A 14,458-nucleotide genomic window follows, 5' to 3' on the forward strand; every position below is an offset into this window, starting at 1 on the left:
CAAAATAAGACATTAAGACACTATAGACACTACGAAATACGACAATAAGAAATTAAGACATTACAAAGAGACATTAAAGTGCATAGAGCAAAAGTAGGAGCATCAGTGATTCATCAGCCTAACTGCCTGTGGAAAAAAACTGTTACTGAGACGGGTGGTACGGGATATATTTCAATCGGCGATACTTTATTCATATTTTAAATTTCAGATTTAAAATGTCCTTACATTCCCTCCCCCCTTGGGATCACCTCCAGGGAGCGAGGGATGGAGTTGTATTTTCAGTTCTGTCTTTACATTTTCAGTAAATCATGTAGAGTATCACAATGTATCGCAATATGTAGAGTATCTCGCATTGCAACGTGTTTGAGATATAATCGTATTGTGACCCGTGTATCGTGATAGGTATTGTATCGTGAGGGTCCTTGCTAATAACCAGCTGTACCTTCATTTATCATGATTTGCTTACCATGTCTAATATATGGGGCGGCTGTAGCTCAGTTGGTAGAGCGGGTCGTTCAATGATCGAAGGGTCAGCGGTTCGAATCTCAGCTCCGACTGTCCACATGTCAAAGTGTCCTTGAGCAAGACACCTAACCCCAAATTGCTCCCAATGAGCAGGTTAGCACCTTGCATGGCAGCTACCGCCATTGGTGTGTGAATGTGTGTGTGAATGGGTGAATGAGAGGCCATTGTAAAGCGCTTTGAGTGCCGCTAAGGTGGAAAAGCGCTATATAAGTACAGTCCATTTACCATTAGAGCTCGAAAGGAAGTGCCTTCCTCCAGTCTTAGACAGAAAGCTCCAAATCTGCATATCAGTAGAACCCGGTTCTGCAAGAGAACCTGCCTCAGGGTTTACTAGAAGCCTCTTAGCGGAAGGAATTGGCCGCCAGGGAGAAAGCCGTTCCCAGGATGTGTGTTTTGTGAATGGCAGAGTGCCTGCTGTATCACTATCCTCTTCATGGAGAGTAATGGCTCCAGAGCCTCAGGGCCCAGAGAGCTAACTTCCTGATCGACGGCAGCGCTGCTTCTGGAGACAGGAGTACGCCACGCAGCGCAGAGCAGAGCTCGTTGTTGATTTTCTCAGCGACCGTGCGTTAAAGCTGCGTTCATTGATTTTATTCACATTGTCAGAACTAAATAAAAAAAAAACATTTAATCAAATCAAATCAAAACGAAATAAAACCACCCGATATCAGGCTGTTTCACTGAGACATCCTGATAGCGTCCTGCGTCAGTGACTCATCCCCACCGGTCGCCTGGCTGTTGTTATTCCAGCGTTTCCGCCCGTGTTACCGATAGCTCCCCCGTGCCTTGGCTCCGCCCCCCCCCGTGCCTTTGCTACGCCCCCCCCCCCCCCCGTGCCTTTGCTCCGCCCCCCCCCCCGCGCCTTTGCTCCGCCCCCCCCCCCCCCCCGTGCCTTTGCTCCGCCCCCCCCCCCGTGCCTTATATGGCTCTGGCCATTCGTGAATTCATGAATTGGCCTTAGCAAGACCCCAACAATCGTTTTCATGACATGAGACTGCAATTTCGGTGTATGGCTAGCACACTGATGGGAAATCTTGTGGTGGAAGCGGAAATAATGCGTTTTGCGTGTCACAATATCAGGAAGACAACAAACACAAAAGAAAGAAGACCGGTATTTAGCTGCATTGAAGTCATCCTTCCAGAAAGTTCACTGAAGTAGCGATAATCTTCCAATCCAGTCTGCTCCACGCACATTTGCTATCATATTTTTTTCCCAGCTCAGTTTATTTTTTCATTACGGCGAGTGAGTGGGGAATTGTGGGAAATGTGGTTCTTAAAACGCAGTGCCCATTTTATCACGTCCGGAGGGACTGCCAAAGTGCCGAGATATCTCACGTAGCTTTAACTGTCATCTAGTGGTAAAACGGAATCAATGAATGCAGCTTTAAGTGACCGATGCCCCCACCTCACCCCCCCCCCCCCGCCCCAGACAGGACCAGCGTGTCCAACCTGACCCGGAGCCCCCACCCCGGGACGAGCCCTGTGGAGTGGATCGTGCCCCTGGCGGTGGTCTCGGCCCTCACTCTGCTGTGCCTGGTCATGCTGCTGGCTGTTCTGCTCTACTGGAGGTAACTATGTGTGTGTGTGTGTGTGTGTGTGTGTGTGTGTGTGTGTGTGTGTGTGTGCTGCTTCCATGGCAGTATTCCTTCTCTCTCCTCCTCCGGCCCTGTCTCTCTGTCTCGGGGGTGAGGTGGTGATGGTGGTGTGTGTGGGGGGGGCCGTGGTGGTGGTGGTGTGTGTGTGTGGGGGGCGTGGTGGTGGTGGTGGTGTGTGTGTGGGGGGGGCGTGGTGGTGTGTGTGTGTGGGGGGGGGGCGTGGTGGTGGTGGGGGCCCGAGGCCCCTGCCGAGCCAGAGGAGCCCAGCTGTGTACTCATCAGCGCTGCTGACTACACTCATTAACGGCACAGTGCTGCTGTCTAATGAGCTACAACAACACAACAATACACATTACTACACCCTCATACTTCACTTACATTCCTCTAACCCCCCTCCCCAACTATCACCCCTACCCCTACCCCTACCCCTACCCCTACCCCTACCCCTACCCCTACCCCGACCCCTACCCCTACCCCTACCCCTACCCCTACCCCTACCCCTACCCCTACCCCTAATGGAATTACTAAGCTGCTCTTCAGGTGCACATTCTCTCTATGGATGGCTGCTCGTTCTTTGAGGCTGCTGTGTTTTGTTTTTTCTTTCTTCAGTTTCAACTGTCTTTTTCTGCACAGCCGTGGAAGCCATTACTAATGACATACCCATCCCATGCGCAGCATACTTATGAGGGCATCTAAGAATCTGAGTGTGTGTGTGTGTGTGTGTGTGTGTGTGTGTGTGTGTGTGTGTGTGTGTGTTTGACAGCTCCCAGACAAAGGCTGCCCACCCTGAGGGGATGGACTGTGATGAAAGAGCAGATGATCTCTCTCTCTGCCCACCCCTTCTCTCACTCTCTCTCTCTCTCTCTCTCTCCATCCATCTCCCCCTCTCTCTCTCTCACTCACTCTGTCTCTCTCATCTCTCTCCCTCCATCTCTCTATCCCTCCCTCTCTCCAGCTCTCTCTCTCTCTCTGTCTCTCTCTCTCTCTCTCTCCCTCTGTCTCTCTCTCCCGTCCTCTCTCTAACTCTCTCTCTCTCCCTCTATCTCTCTCTCCCTCCATCTCTCTCTCTCCCTCCATCTCTCTCTCCCTCTGTCTCCCTCTCTCTCTCTCTCTCCCTCTGTCTCTCTCTCCCTTCCTCTCTCTCACTGTCTCTCTCTCTCTCTCTCCCTCTTTCTCTCTCTCTCTCTCTCCATCTCTCTCTCTCCCTCCAAGTCTCCCCAGTCAGACAGTGAGGGGGTGTTTGAGGAGAAGAGATGTGTTGTCTCCCAGTCCAGTTCATTTCACTGGGTTTACTCATCTTTGTATTCTGTTTAATTGGGTATGATGTGATTGTTACAGTAGACATTCCAGTTTTATTTCTCTATAGAGACATCCCAGAGTTCAGTTTGATTTCTCTATAGAGACATCCCAGAGTTCAGTTTGATTTCTCTATAGAGACATCCCAGAGTTCAGTTTGATTTATCTATAGAGACATCCCAGTGCTCAGTCTGATATCACTGTTAGATATATCCCAGTGCTCAGTCTGATATCTCTGTTAGAGACATCCCAGTGCTCAGTTTGATATCTCTGCTGGCTCCGGGGTTTGTTCTGGTTGGTCCACACCATATCAAATGTCCTTCTATGCATCTGTAAAGCCAGTTACACATGCATGCTCCCACACACGTGCACACACACACACACACACACACACACACACACACACACACACACACACACACACCACCTCTGTAGTACCGCCCCCTCTGAGCCAGGGGCAGCCGGGGAGGTGTTGGACCATTTGATTTGTTGGGCTGTTGTCCAATCAGATGGGATAATCCCCCCCCCCCCCTCCACACACACACACACACACACACACACACACACACACACACACACATACACACACACTGGGAGTTAATAGGTTAGAGGGGAGGAGGCTATGATTTAAGCCAAGGAAGCCACACTCTCATTTCCACCTCTCTCTCTCTCTCTCTCTCTCTCTCTCTCCCTCTCTCTCTCCCTCTATATGTCTCTCATTCTTTCTATCTCTGTTTCCATCTCTCTGTCTCTCTCTCTCCGTCTCCCTCTCTCTCTGTAATTCACTACAAATGCTGTTTAGCCTGTTTTCCTATTTCCTCTCTCTTTGTCCGTCTCTCCTCCACAACAAGAATGACCAGCATCTGTTCTGTGCTCTGCATCAAGTACAGGTAGGAACATGGGGTTAGGGTTAGTACAGGTAGGAACATGGGGTTAGGGTTAGTACAGGTAGGAACATGGGGTTAGGGTTAGGGTTAGTACAGGTAGGAATATGGGGTTAGGGTTAGGGTTAGTACAGGTAGGAATATGGTGTTAGGGTTAGTACAGGTAGGAATATGGGGTTAGGGTTAGTACAGGTAGGAACATGGGGTTAGGGTTAGTACAGGTAGGAATACTGGGTTAGGGTTAGGGTTAGTACAGGTAGGAACATGGGGTTAGGGTTAGTACAGGTAGGAATATGGGGTTAGGGTTAGTACAGGTAGGAACATGGGGTTAGGGTTAGGGTTAGTACAGGTAGGAACATGGGGTTAGGGTTAGTACAGGTAGGAACATGGGGTTAGGGTGAGGGTTAGTACAGGTAGGAACATGGGGTTAGGGTTAGTACAGGTAGGAACATGGGGTTAGGGTTAGGGTTAGTACAGGTAGGAACATGGGGTTAGGGTTAGTACAGGTAGGAACATGGGGTTAGGGTTAGTACAGGTAGGAATATGGGGTTAGGGTTAGTACAGGTAGGAACATGGGGTTAGGGTTAGTACAGGTAGGAATATGGGGTTAGGGTTAGTACAGGTAGGAACATGGGGTTAGGGTGAGGGTTAGTACAGGTAGGAGAAGCCTGGTGAGATGGTAGCATCGTGGATCGTGCTGCTAGGATAGTTGGTTTGGGTTGTGTGTTATTTCCTGATGCAGGACAATCAAAGGGAAGTTGCTCATTGATGGTTGGATGGCTTCTCTCAGGGCTCAGACGCACAGAAGGAAATCTGTTGGCAATCAGTCAAGAAATTGTCTTTTGAATTACTTTAAAACATTTTATAACAAGATCTGGAAAAACACTGATGTGCCAGCTGCAGCATGATTGTTTTGAAGGAGGGTAGTGTTAGGACGGTGTCGCTCTGTTTTGCAGTATGAGTCAGGTCTAAATCTGTGGTGCATGTTGTTTACCTGTTCCCTGTGGTCAGCTCACTCTGCATTTCCACACGCTGCTGAGTACTCATGTGTGACATCAGCTGGTCTGTAGCCTCAATCCGGTCCCATTTCACTGACTCCCTATGCAGGTGCTGTTGTAGTCAGTCTCCAGCTGAGCACGGTGTGCTAACTCCTCTTCTGTTCTAACTCTTGTGAACTAACTCTTTTGCGGTTCTGACTCCTTTTCTGTGCTAACTCTTCTGCTGTTCTAGCTCCTCTTCCGTGCTAACTCTTCAGCTGTTCTAGCTCCTCTTCCGTGCTAACTCTTCTGCTGTTCTAGCTCCTCTTCTGTGCTAACTCTTCTGCTGTTCTAGCTCCTCTTCTGTGCTAACTCTTCAGCTGTTCTAGCTCCTCTTCGGTACTAACTCCTCTGCTATGCTAACTCCTCTTCGGTGCTTACTCCTCTGCTATGCTAACTCCTCTTCGGTGCTAACTCCTCTGCTATGCTAACTCCTCTTCGGTGCGAACTCCTCTGCTATGCTTACTCCTCTTCGGTACTAACTCCTCTGCTATGCTAACTCCTCTTCTGTGCTAATACTTCTGATGTGCTAACTCTTCTGCTGTTCTAACTCTTCTGCTGTGCTAACTCCTCTGCTATGCTAATGGTGCGCCAATGGTGACTTTGAAGACTGTGACGGGCCATGTCAGATAGATGTGATGTAGTGAGCTAATGTGAAGCGTCTGTCCTGTGGGTCATTGTTGTTGTTGTTGTTGATGTTGCAGGAGGTTCTTCCAGACAGCTCATTTCTACGTGGAGGACAACAGCTCTCCCAGAGTGGTGGCCAATGAGAACATTCCAGTCATCCCCATCCTAGGTGAGCCATGCCCACACACCCTAACCTCACACACACATGCACACACAGACACACACACACGCACGCACACACACACACACACACACACACCACACCCTAACCTCACACACGCAGGCATGCACACACAGACACCATCCCACACCCTAACCACACACACACACACACACACACACACACACACACACACACACATCCCTGGTCACACCATACCCTAACCTCACACACACACACACACACACACATAGACACACACACACGCACATGCGCGCGCACACACACACACACCATCCCTGGTCACACCACACCCTAACCTCACACACACACGCACACACACACACACACACACACACACACACACACACACAAACACACACACACACATACACCATCCCTGGTCACACCCTAACCTTAATCCTACCCCCTAATCCACCCACACACCCCATCACACCACATACCTTCAGTCTTGTCCTGTTAAAGAAATCAGGTATGCGGTTACTACTGTTATCTAGAAACATTGAAGAACAAGATAACTTTTAGTTGATTTTGTTTCCTTCTAAATTCTGTCTTTTGAACCTGAGGTGATCAGTGGTTGCTCTGTTGAGAGCTTTTTTAGGCAAGGCAAGGCAAGTTTATTTGTATAGCACATTTCAGCAACAAGGCAATTCAAAGTGCTTTACATGAGACGTTAAAAGCATCAAGACAAAGTGCAACACATAAAAGGTCATATAAAACGAAATGCAAAAAAGGACATTTAAAACAAAAAGATGGTGGTCTACAGGCTGAGCTTTTCAGCAGACTAACAGTAGTCTCAAGCTTGGGTTATACTCCCTGCGGACAGCTGCGGACGCGTAGGGGCTATGTTTACACTACCTCCATTGTCCACTGGGGGCATAGTCTGCGCGGTCACAAAAAATGTGAACGCACACGCGGATGTCCGCTCAAAGCTTACACTACTGATGACGAAATCTCAAATCCTTTTCTGTGAATCATCCGTTTCATATCTCTGAGTAGCGTATCTTCAATGTTTGAGCTGGAGGAAGTCATTATCTATCAATCCCGGATTAGGTAGAACTTAACTGTCCAACCAAGGTTGGAAATGTATATTTGGTCTCATCGCAGGGTACAATGAGAGAACATGAAAGGCAGTGTACTCACAGCTCCCAGGTGATTGGCATGATAAGTGTGAGGTGTGCTGATTGAGAGTTCTGGCTGGGATCTCTCTACACTCAGGGCTCTGTGTAGCGTTTATAGTTTATTTTGCACAAATATTCATATAAAAAAACAAACATTTGATATAAATTGAGATGTGTGCAGGTGAGGTAAGAAACCCGATAGGACTTATTTGAAAACCTCACCCAAAAAAGCAAAAATCATAGAAATTTTATTCAAAATATATATATTTGATATAAATATATAGCGTTAGCAGCGACATGGCAGCCAGCTAGTCAATATCAGTGCTTTACTGTACGGTTTAAAGCCGAGTGGCTCTAGCTGACTCTAGCCCGTCTGAAGGCTCTGATACCTCGATTAAAGCAATACATTGCGATATTTGGACCTTTACAAACATGTCTGGTGCTAATTCTCCAATCAGATTTACTAAAAGTAAGCTGAATCGTCCAAACAGTCTACTCAGAAAGATAATACATTGACATTTATTACCTTTTAAAACTCACGCCCCCGGGACGCAGCATTCAGTCGAAGTGTGCATGCTCAACGTTGTGCTTAAACAACACAGTAGTAGCTAACTATTCTGGTGTCTATGGATATCATGCGTTCTTTTAGCTTAATGATATCATGACGGAGGTGAGAAAACCGAAGCGAAACATCACAGAGGAGGCCAGAAAAAGAAAAAGACAATCTGATAACGTTACGACAGTTCGACAGTGCACTTACTTGCAGAGCCTGTGGGGGCGCAGTTCCGAGAAAACGCTATGTATTGCTTTAAAGAAAACAGCTGCTATCTGAATCTCCTCTCCCGTCCACTCTGTGTTCGGAATCGCTCCCTATTCATTATATAGTGCACTATATAGGGCCTCAGCCATTTTGTTTGTAGTGTCCGAATTCTCCACGGAATTTTCGTTATATATATATATAGTTATATATATATAGTCCACTATTTATTACCCACAATTCACCTTGATTTGCAGGGAACAGTGCATGTACCCTACATTTTCTCCATTCACTAGGTAGTTCACTACCTGGTGAACCCCATATAGGGAATAGGGAGTGGGGGAACGAGGGAGCGATTCCGAACACAGCTCTAGTCTCCTGCTGTCTGCTCTCCTCTCAGAGAAAACCAGTCATCTGTCTCTGCGTTGGTGAGTCGGTAAAGAGCAGCTCGGGTTAGGAGATGAAGTGAGTGTTCAGGTTCAGGGGTTGGAGTTAATGGTGATTGTTTTATAGGTTTGGAAATGCTAAGCAGTTTTACTGTATGTCGCAGACATTTTATGAGGAATAGTGTGACCGGAGAGGACTGGATGGGTGTGTCTCTCACTCCCCCCAAAAGCTGCACTGAACTCACAGTTCAAATCAGTCAATCAAATTACGTCCTGCCCTCTTATCTAAACAGCATTGTTGATGAACTGAATGAATCATTTTGATGAACTGAATGAATCATTTTGATGAACTGAATGAATCATTTCAATAGATTAAATTTTCAATAGTAAGATAATATAGATAAGATAAGACTCTTGATTCACCCAGGGGAAAATGTGGCTTTTCAGCAGTTGAAAATTACAGAAAATTTGGAAGGGAGAGAAACACAAGATACAGAGTAACAAAAAAAGAAAGAGACACTAGATAGCAGCATGAAAAATGGGATACCATCAGGTCTATATACAGTGTATCTATATACATATGTACAGTAACTGTGCAGTATAGAATAGGACAAGATATATACTGTATGTACCTGCATACATTCAGTCTGTATAAATATATATATATATATATATATGATATACTATAAGTATATGAGTATACATACATATACATACATACATACTGTACAGGCTGTCTGGGTAATAATACGTACATACGTGCACACAGTGACAAAAGAACAAAGACAGGAGAGGAAAGTAAGTGTGTGTGTGTGTGTGCGTGTGTGTGTGTGTGTGTGTGTGGGTGTGTTCATGCTTGCATGCGTGCATGGCCCCAGCTGTGAGCGAAGATTGGCTCTGGTATTGGCCAGCAGCTAATGTGTGATCGGGGACTGGCTGAGGGTGTGTGTGTGTTTGTGTGTGTGTTTGTGTGTGTGTGTGTGTGTGTGTGTGTGTGTGTGTGCAGCTAATGCGTGATGGGGGATTGGCTGACACAGCTGCTCCCCTCTAAACACTCCTATTACCCAATCCAGCTTGTTAGCGCCAGTGGCTGCTTAAGACCTGGCGCCAGAAACGTCACTGAACGAACGCGGAGGTGTAATTACTGTGTCCAACCATTAGCAAACCACATCATTATTCACCAGGAGCTGCTAGATGAAGACGACTTTGAACAGCTGAGAGCACATCATCATCCATCGTCATCCATCGTCATCCATTGTCATTCATTGTCACGGCTCTGCATGTCCAGGCAAGAGATGGGACAATTGGATCTGTGCAGCTGTGTTGGTGTTAGACTCACGAGTCAGTCTCTAAACGCTGCGCTCAACCAGAGACTGAAGACGTTCCTCCAGGTTTGAGTCAGTCTCTAAACGCTGCGCTCAACCAGAGACTGAAGACGTTCCTCCAGGTTTGAGTCAGTCTCTAAACGCTGCGCTCAACCAGAGACTGAAGACGTTCCTCCAGGTTTGAGTCAGTCTCTAAACGCTGCGCTCAACCAGAGACTGAAGACGTTCCTCCAGGTTTGAGTCAGTTTCTAAACTCTGTGCTCAAGACATTCGTCCAGGTTTGAGTCAGTCTCTAAACTCTGTGCTCAAGACATTCGTCCAGGTTTGAGTCAGTTTCTAAACGCTCAAGACATTCGTCCAGGTTTGAGTCAGTCTCTAAACTCTGCGCTCAAGACATTCGTCCAGGTTTTGTTGCTAAAAGTGGGAGGAAAAGAGAAAAATCAATTTGAAAGAGAAAAATCTGCATTGCAATCCTTCGCGGTCCTTCCTAATGGGGTGTTGAATGTTTTGTTTTGATTTGATTGTCTACTCCAGTTTGTTTTGAGGACATCATTTTCGGTAAGGCAGGTCTTTTCTATTGGAGATGTAGACAGTTGCTCTGATTGGTCGGCTGATTGCAGGCTGATCAGATAGATCTACAGACTGATCTATCCATCTATCTATCTATCTATCTATCTATCTATCTATCTATCTATCTATCTATCTATCTATCTATCTATCTATCTATCTATCTATCTATCTATCTATCTATCTATCTATCTATCTATCTATCTATCTATCTATCTATCTATCTATCTATCTATCTATCTATCTATCTATCTATCTATCTATCTATCTATCTATCTATCTATCTATCTATCTATCTATCTATCTATCTATCTATCTATCTATCTATCTATCTATCTATCTATCTATCTATCTATCTATCTATCTATCTATCTATCTATCTATCTATCTATCTATCTATCTATCTATCTATCTATCTATCTATCTATCTATCTATCTATCTATCTATCTATCTATCTATCTATCTATCTATCTATCTATCTATCTATCTATCTATCTATCTATCTATCTATCTATCTATCTATCTATCTATCTATCTATCTATCTATCTATCTATCTATCTATCTATCTATCTATCTATCTATCCATCCATCCATCCATCCATCCATCCATCCATCCATCCATCCATCCATCCATCCATCCATCCATCCATCCATCCATCCATCCATCCATCCATCCATCCATCCATCCATCCATCCATCCATCCATCCATCCATCCATCCATCCATCCATCCATCCATCCATCCATCCATCCATCCATCCATCCATCCATCCATCCATCCATCCATCCATCCATCCATCCATCCATCCATCCATCCATCCATCCATCCATCCATCCATCCATCCATCCATCCATCCATCCATCCATCCATCCATCCATCCATCCATCCATCCATCCATCCAACTTTTTTACCACAGTAGCGGACCTGGAACATAATGTTTATGTTCTCTTGCATTCCCATAATCACACTTCACTACATACACACACACACACACACACACACACACACACACACACACACACACACATGCAGTTAAATGTATTCACACCTGCTTTAGTGATTGGTTCAGTCGCCCCCTTCTAAGTGTGTTGTTTCTGTGTTCCAGACGCCATGGACGCCATCCCAGTGAGACGCTTCATCAAACACATCATGGAGCTGTACAACAACAACCTGCACGGCTTCTCCCAGGAGTTTGAGGTAGGAGCCACTCTCTGACCAGGGACTGTGTCTACATACAGTATATGTCTCTTCTTTCTGGATTTTAAAATGGCAGCTACATGACTAAGCTAATGCTCTGTACATGTACGCTATTAGCATACGGTTCACACATTTGTTAAGTGTGTGAATGTGTGCGTATTTTGTTTCTGTGAGTATTTGTGCATTCCATTTGTGTGTGTGTGTGTGTGTGTGAGGATGTTTATATCCATGTGTGTGAGTATGGATGCGTTTCATTACATTACATTTCATTACAGTCATTTAGCTGAAGTTTTTATCCAAAGCGACTAACAATAATTTCATTTAACGTTGGAAAAGCCAATGTATGTACTACCACCGTACTTGCCAGAAGTGCATCTCCTTTCTAAAAGAAGTGACTAAGAGCATACTGTAATCTAGTGCTGAAGGCAAAGGGCAAGAATAGCAATCTAAAATACAATAGGTGCTTAAGAGGGAGGATCGTTGTAGTACTTCTTGAAGAGATTAGTTTTGAGCCTGCGACGAAAGATGGGCAGCGACTCTGCTGTCCTGACATCAGTGGGCAGTTCGTTCCACCACTGCAGGACAGAGAAGAGCCGTGACCGTGTTGATCGACTGCAGGGGCCTGGGAGTGACAGGGCAACCAGTCAACCCGAGGTAGCAGAGTGTAACAGTTGGGAGGGGGTATAGGGTTTGACCATGGCCTGAAGGTAGGAGGGGGCAGTTCCTTTCATTGCCCTGTAGGCTGGTGCCAGACTGGATGCGAGCCGCTACAGGGAGCCAGTCTAGGGAACGGAGAAGGGAAGTTGTGTGGGAGAACTTGGGGTAGTTGAACACCAGGCGAACAGCAGCTTTCTGGACAAGTTCCAGGGGTTTAATGGCTGACATCGGGGCTCCACCAAGGAGGGAGTTGCAGTAGTCCAGGCAGGAGATGACCAGGGCCTGGATGAGCACCTGCGCCTGCGTTTCATCAGTGATGAAAGAACGATTCCTCCTGATGTTTTAGAGCATGACTATGCAGGAGCGTGTGATGGATGTGATATGTGCGGAGAACGACAGTTGGTCATCCAGGTTCACACTCAGATTCCTTGCAGTCCAAGTCGGCATCACCACTGTGTCTTCAATGGAGATGGCCAGGTCCCGGTGCGGGCAGCCCTTCCCCGGGAGGAACAGCAGCTCAGTCTTGTCTAGGTTGAGCTTGAGGTGATGTGTTGTCATCCACTCCAAGATGTCAGCCAAGCACGCAGCTATGCGTGTCTCCACTTGTGTATCAGAAGGGGGAAAGGACAGGACCAGTTGGGTTACATCGGCATAGCAGTGATAGGAGAAGCCATGCGAGCGAATGACAGAGCCCAGAGATGTAGTGTAGAGGGAAAACAGGAGAGGACCCAGGACAGACCCTTGTGGAACCCCCGTAGTCAGACTAAGCAGTTCCGACGTCGACCCTCTTCATGTCACCTGGTAGGAGCGGCCCGTCAGGTAGGATCCAAACAGGGAGCGTGTAGAGCCAGTGACGCCTTGGATCTGGGGGTCTACCCTATCAAATGCTGCTCACAGGTCTAGGAGTATCAGGACAGAAGAGAGGGAGTTCGCGCTCGCGGCATGGAGTGACTCTGTCACTGCAAGTAGGGCGGTGGTGGAGGTACGAAGACGGTTGGTTAAAGATAGCACGTTCAAGTGTTTAAGATAGAAAGGATAGAAGGGAAACTGGTCTGTAGTCTTTGACATCAGAGGGGTCGAGAGATAGTTTCTTCAGGAGGGGTGTGACTCTGGCAGTCTTGAAAGCAGAGGGAAAGCATCCTGGTAAGAGATGCATTGATGAGGTGGTTTAGGAAGGGGAGGACTGGGTGCAACAGACTGAAGGAGAGTGGAGGGAACAGGGTCTAGGGAGCACGTGGTGGAGCTGTTAGATGTTACTTAAGGTTGAGGACCACGTTGGGGGAGAGGGGAGAAAAGGGGGATAAGGTGGGGCGTGGACAGGAGGGGGGTAGCAGAGAGGGAAGAGAGGGTGAGGGTGGGGAGGTGAGGTTGGTGCACGGAGCGTTGACTGGGGGATGGAAGAAAGGATCTGATATCGTTAACTTTCTTGTCAAAGAAGTTGGCGAAATCATCAGGGAGAAGGGAGGAGTTGGGAGTAGGAGGTGGGGGCTAGAGTAGTGAAGAGAAGGTTTCAAAGGGTTTTTTAGGATTTGAAGCAGAGGCTAGAGTTTTAGAGCGGAAGAAAGCAGTTTTAGAAGCAGATAGGCAGGAAGAGAATGTGGAAAGAAGAGAATGTGGAAATGAAGAAGGTCCTCTCGGAGTCTGCCTTTCCTCCAATTACGCTCAGCTATTCTCAGGCTCCGTCTGTCAGTACGCAGCCATGGGGCGTGACGTAACGGCAGAGGAAAGGTCAGTAAGGGAGAGCGAGTGTGCATGTGTGTACTGTATGTGTGCATGTGTGTATTTCATGTGTGTGTGAGTACGCGTGTACAGTGTATCCATAAGTGTGTTTTCATAAACGTGTGTGCATGTGTGTGTATGTGTGTGCATGTGTGTATTTCATATGTGTGAGTATGCGTGTACAGTGTATCCATAAGTGTGTGAGTATGCGTGTACAGTGTATCCCTAGGTGTGTGAGTATGCGTGTACAGTGTACCCATAAGTGTGTGAGTATGTGTGTTTTCATAAACATGTGTGCGTGTGTGTGTGTGTGTGTGTGTGTGTGTGTGTGTGTGTGTGTGTGAGTGTGTGTGCATGTGAATGTGAATGCATGCGTGTGTGTGTGTGCGTGTGTGAGTGTGTGAGTGCACGTGAGTGCATGCATGTGTGTGCGTGTGTGTGTGTGTGTGTGTGCGTGTGTGTGCGTGTGTGTTTGTGCGTATGTGTGCGTGTGCGTGTGTGTGTGTGTGTGTGTGTGTGTGTGTGTGGACGTGCTGGAGCAGATGGCTGGGAGAGAGAGGTTAATTAAAGGAGGTCTAGTTG

At 46.9% G+C, this 14,458-nt stretch overlaps 1 protein-coding gene across 1 annotated transcript in view; it reads left to right on the forward strand.

Moving 5' to 3' along the window:
* Window positions 1-14,458, forward strand: part of ca16b (carbonic anhydrase XVI b) — a gene marked incomplete at both ends in the record, with an annotated part of 161,492 nt that overhangs the window by 136,877 nt on the left and 10,157 nt on the right. Inside the window, 3 exons of the mRNA XM_084445746.1 lie at window positions 1,955-2,093; window positions 6,042-6,133; window positions 11,409-11,500. Coding sequence (XP_084301872.1) covers window positions 1,955-2,093; window positions 6,042-6,133; window positions 11,409-11,500 — 323 coding nt within the window. The remainder of the gene's footprint in view (window positions 1-1,954; window positions 2,094-6,041; window positions 6,134-11,408; window positions 11,501-14,458) is intronic.

Source organism: Borostomias antarcticus (genome assembly GCF_949987555.1).
Source record: "Borostomias antarcticus genome assembly, chromosome: 11".
NCBI classification, from domain to species: domain Eukaryota; kingdom Metazoa; phylum Chordata; class Actinopteri; order Stomiiformes; family Stomiidae; genus Borostomias; species Borostomias antarcticus.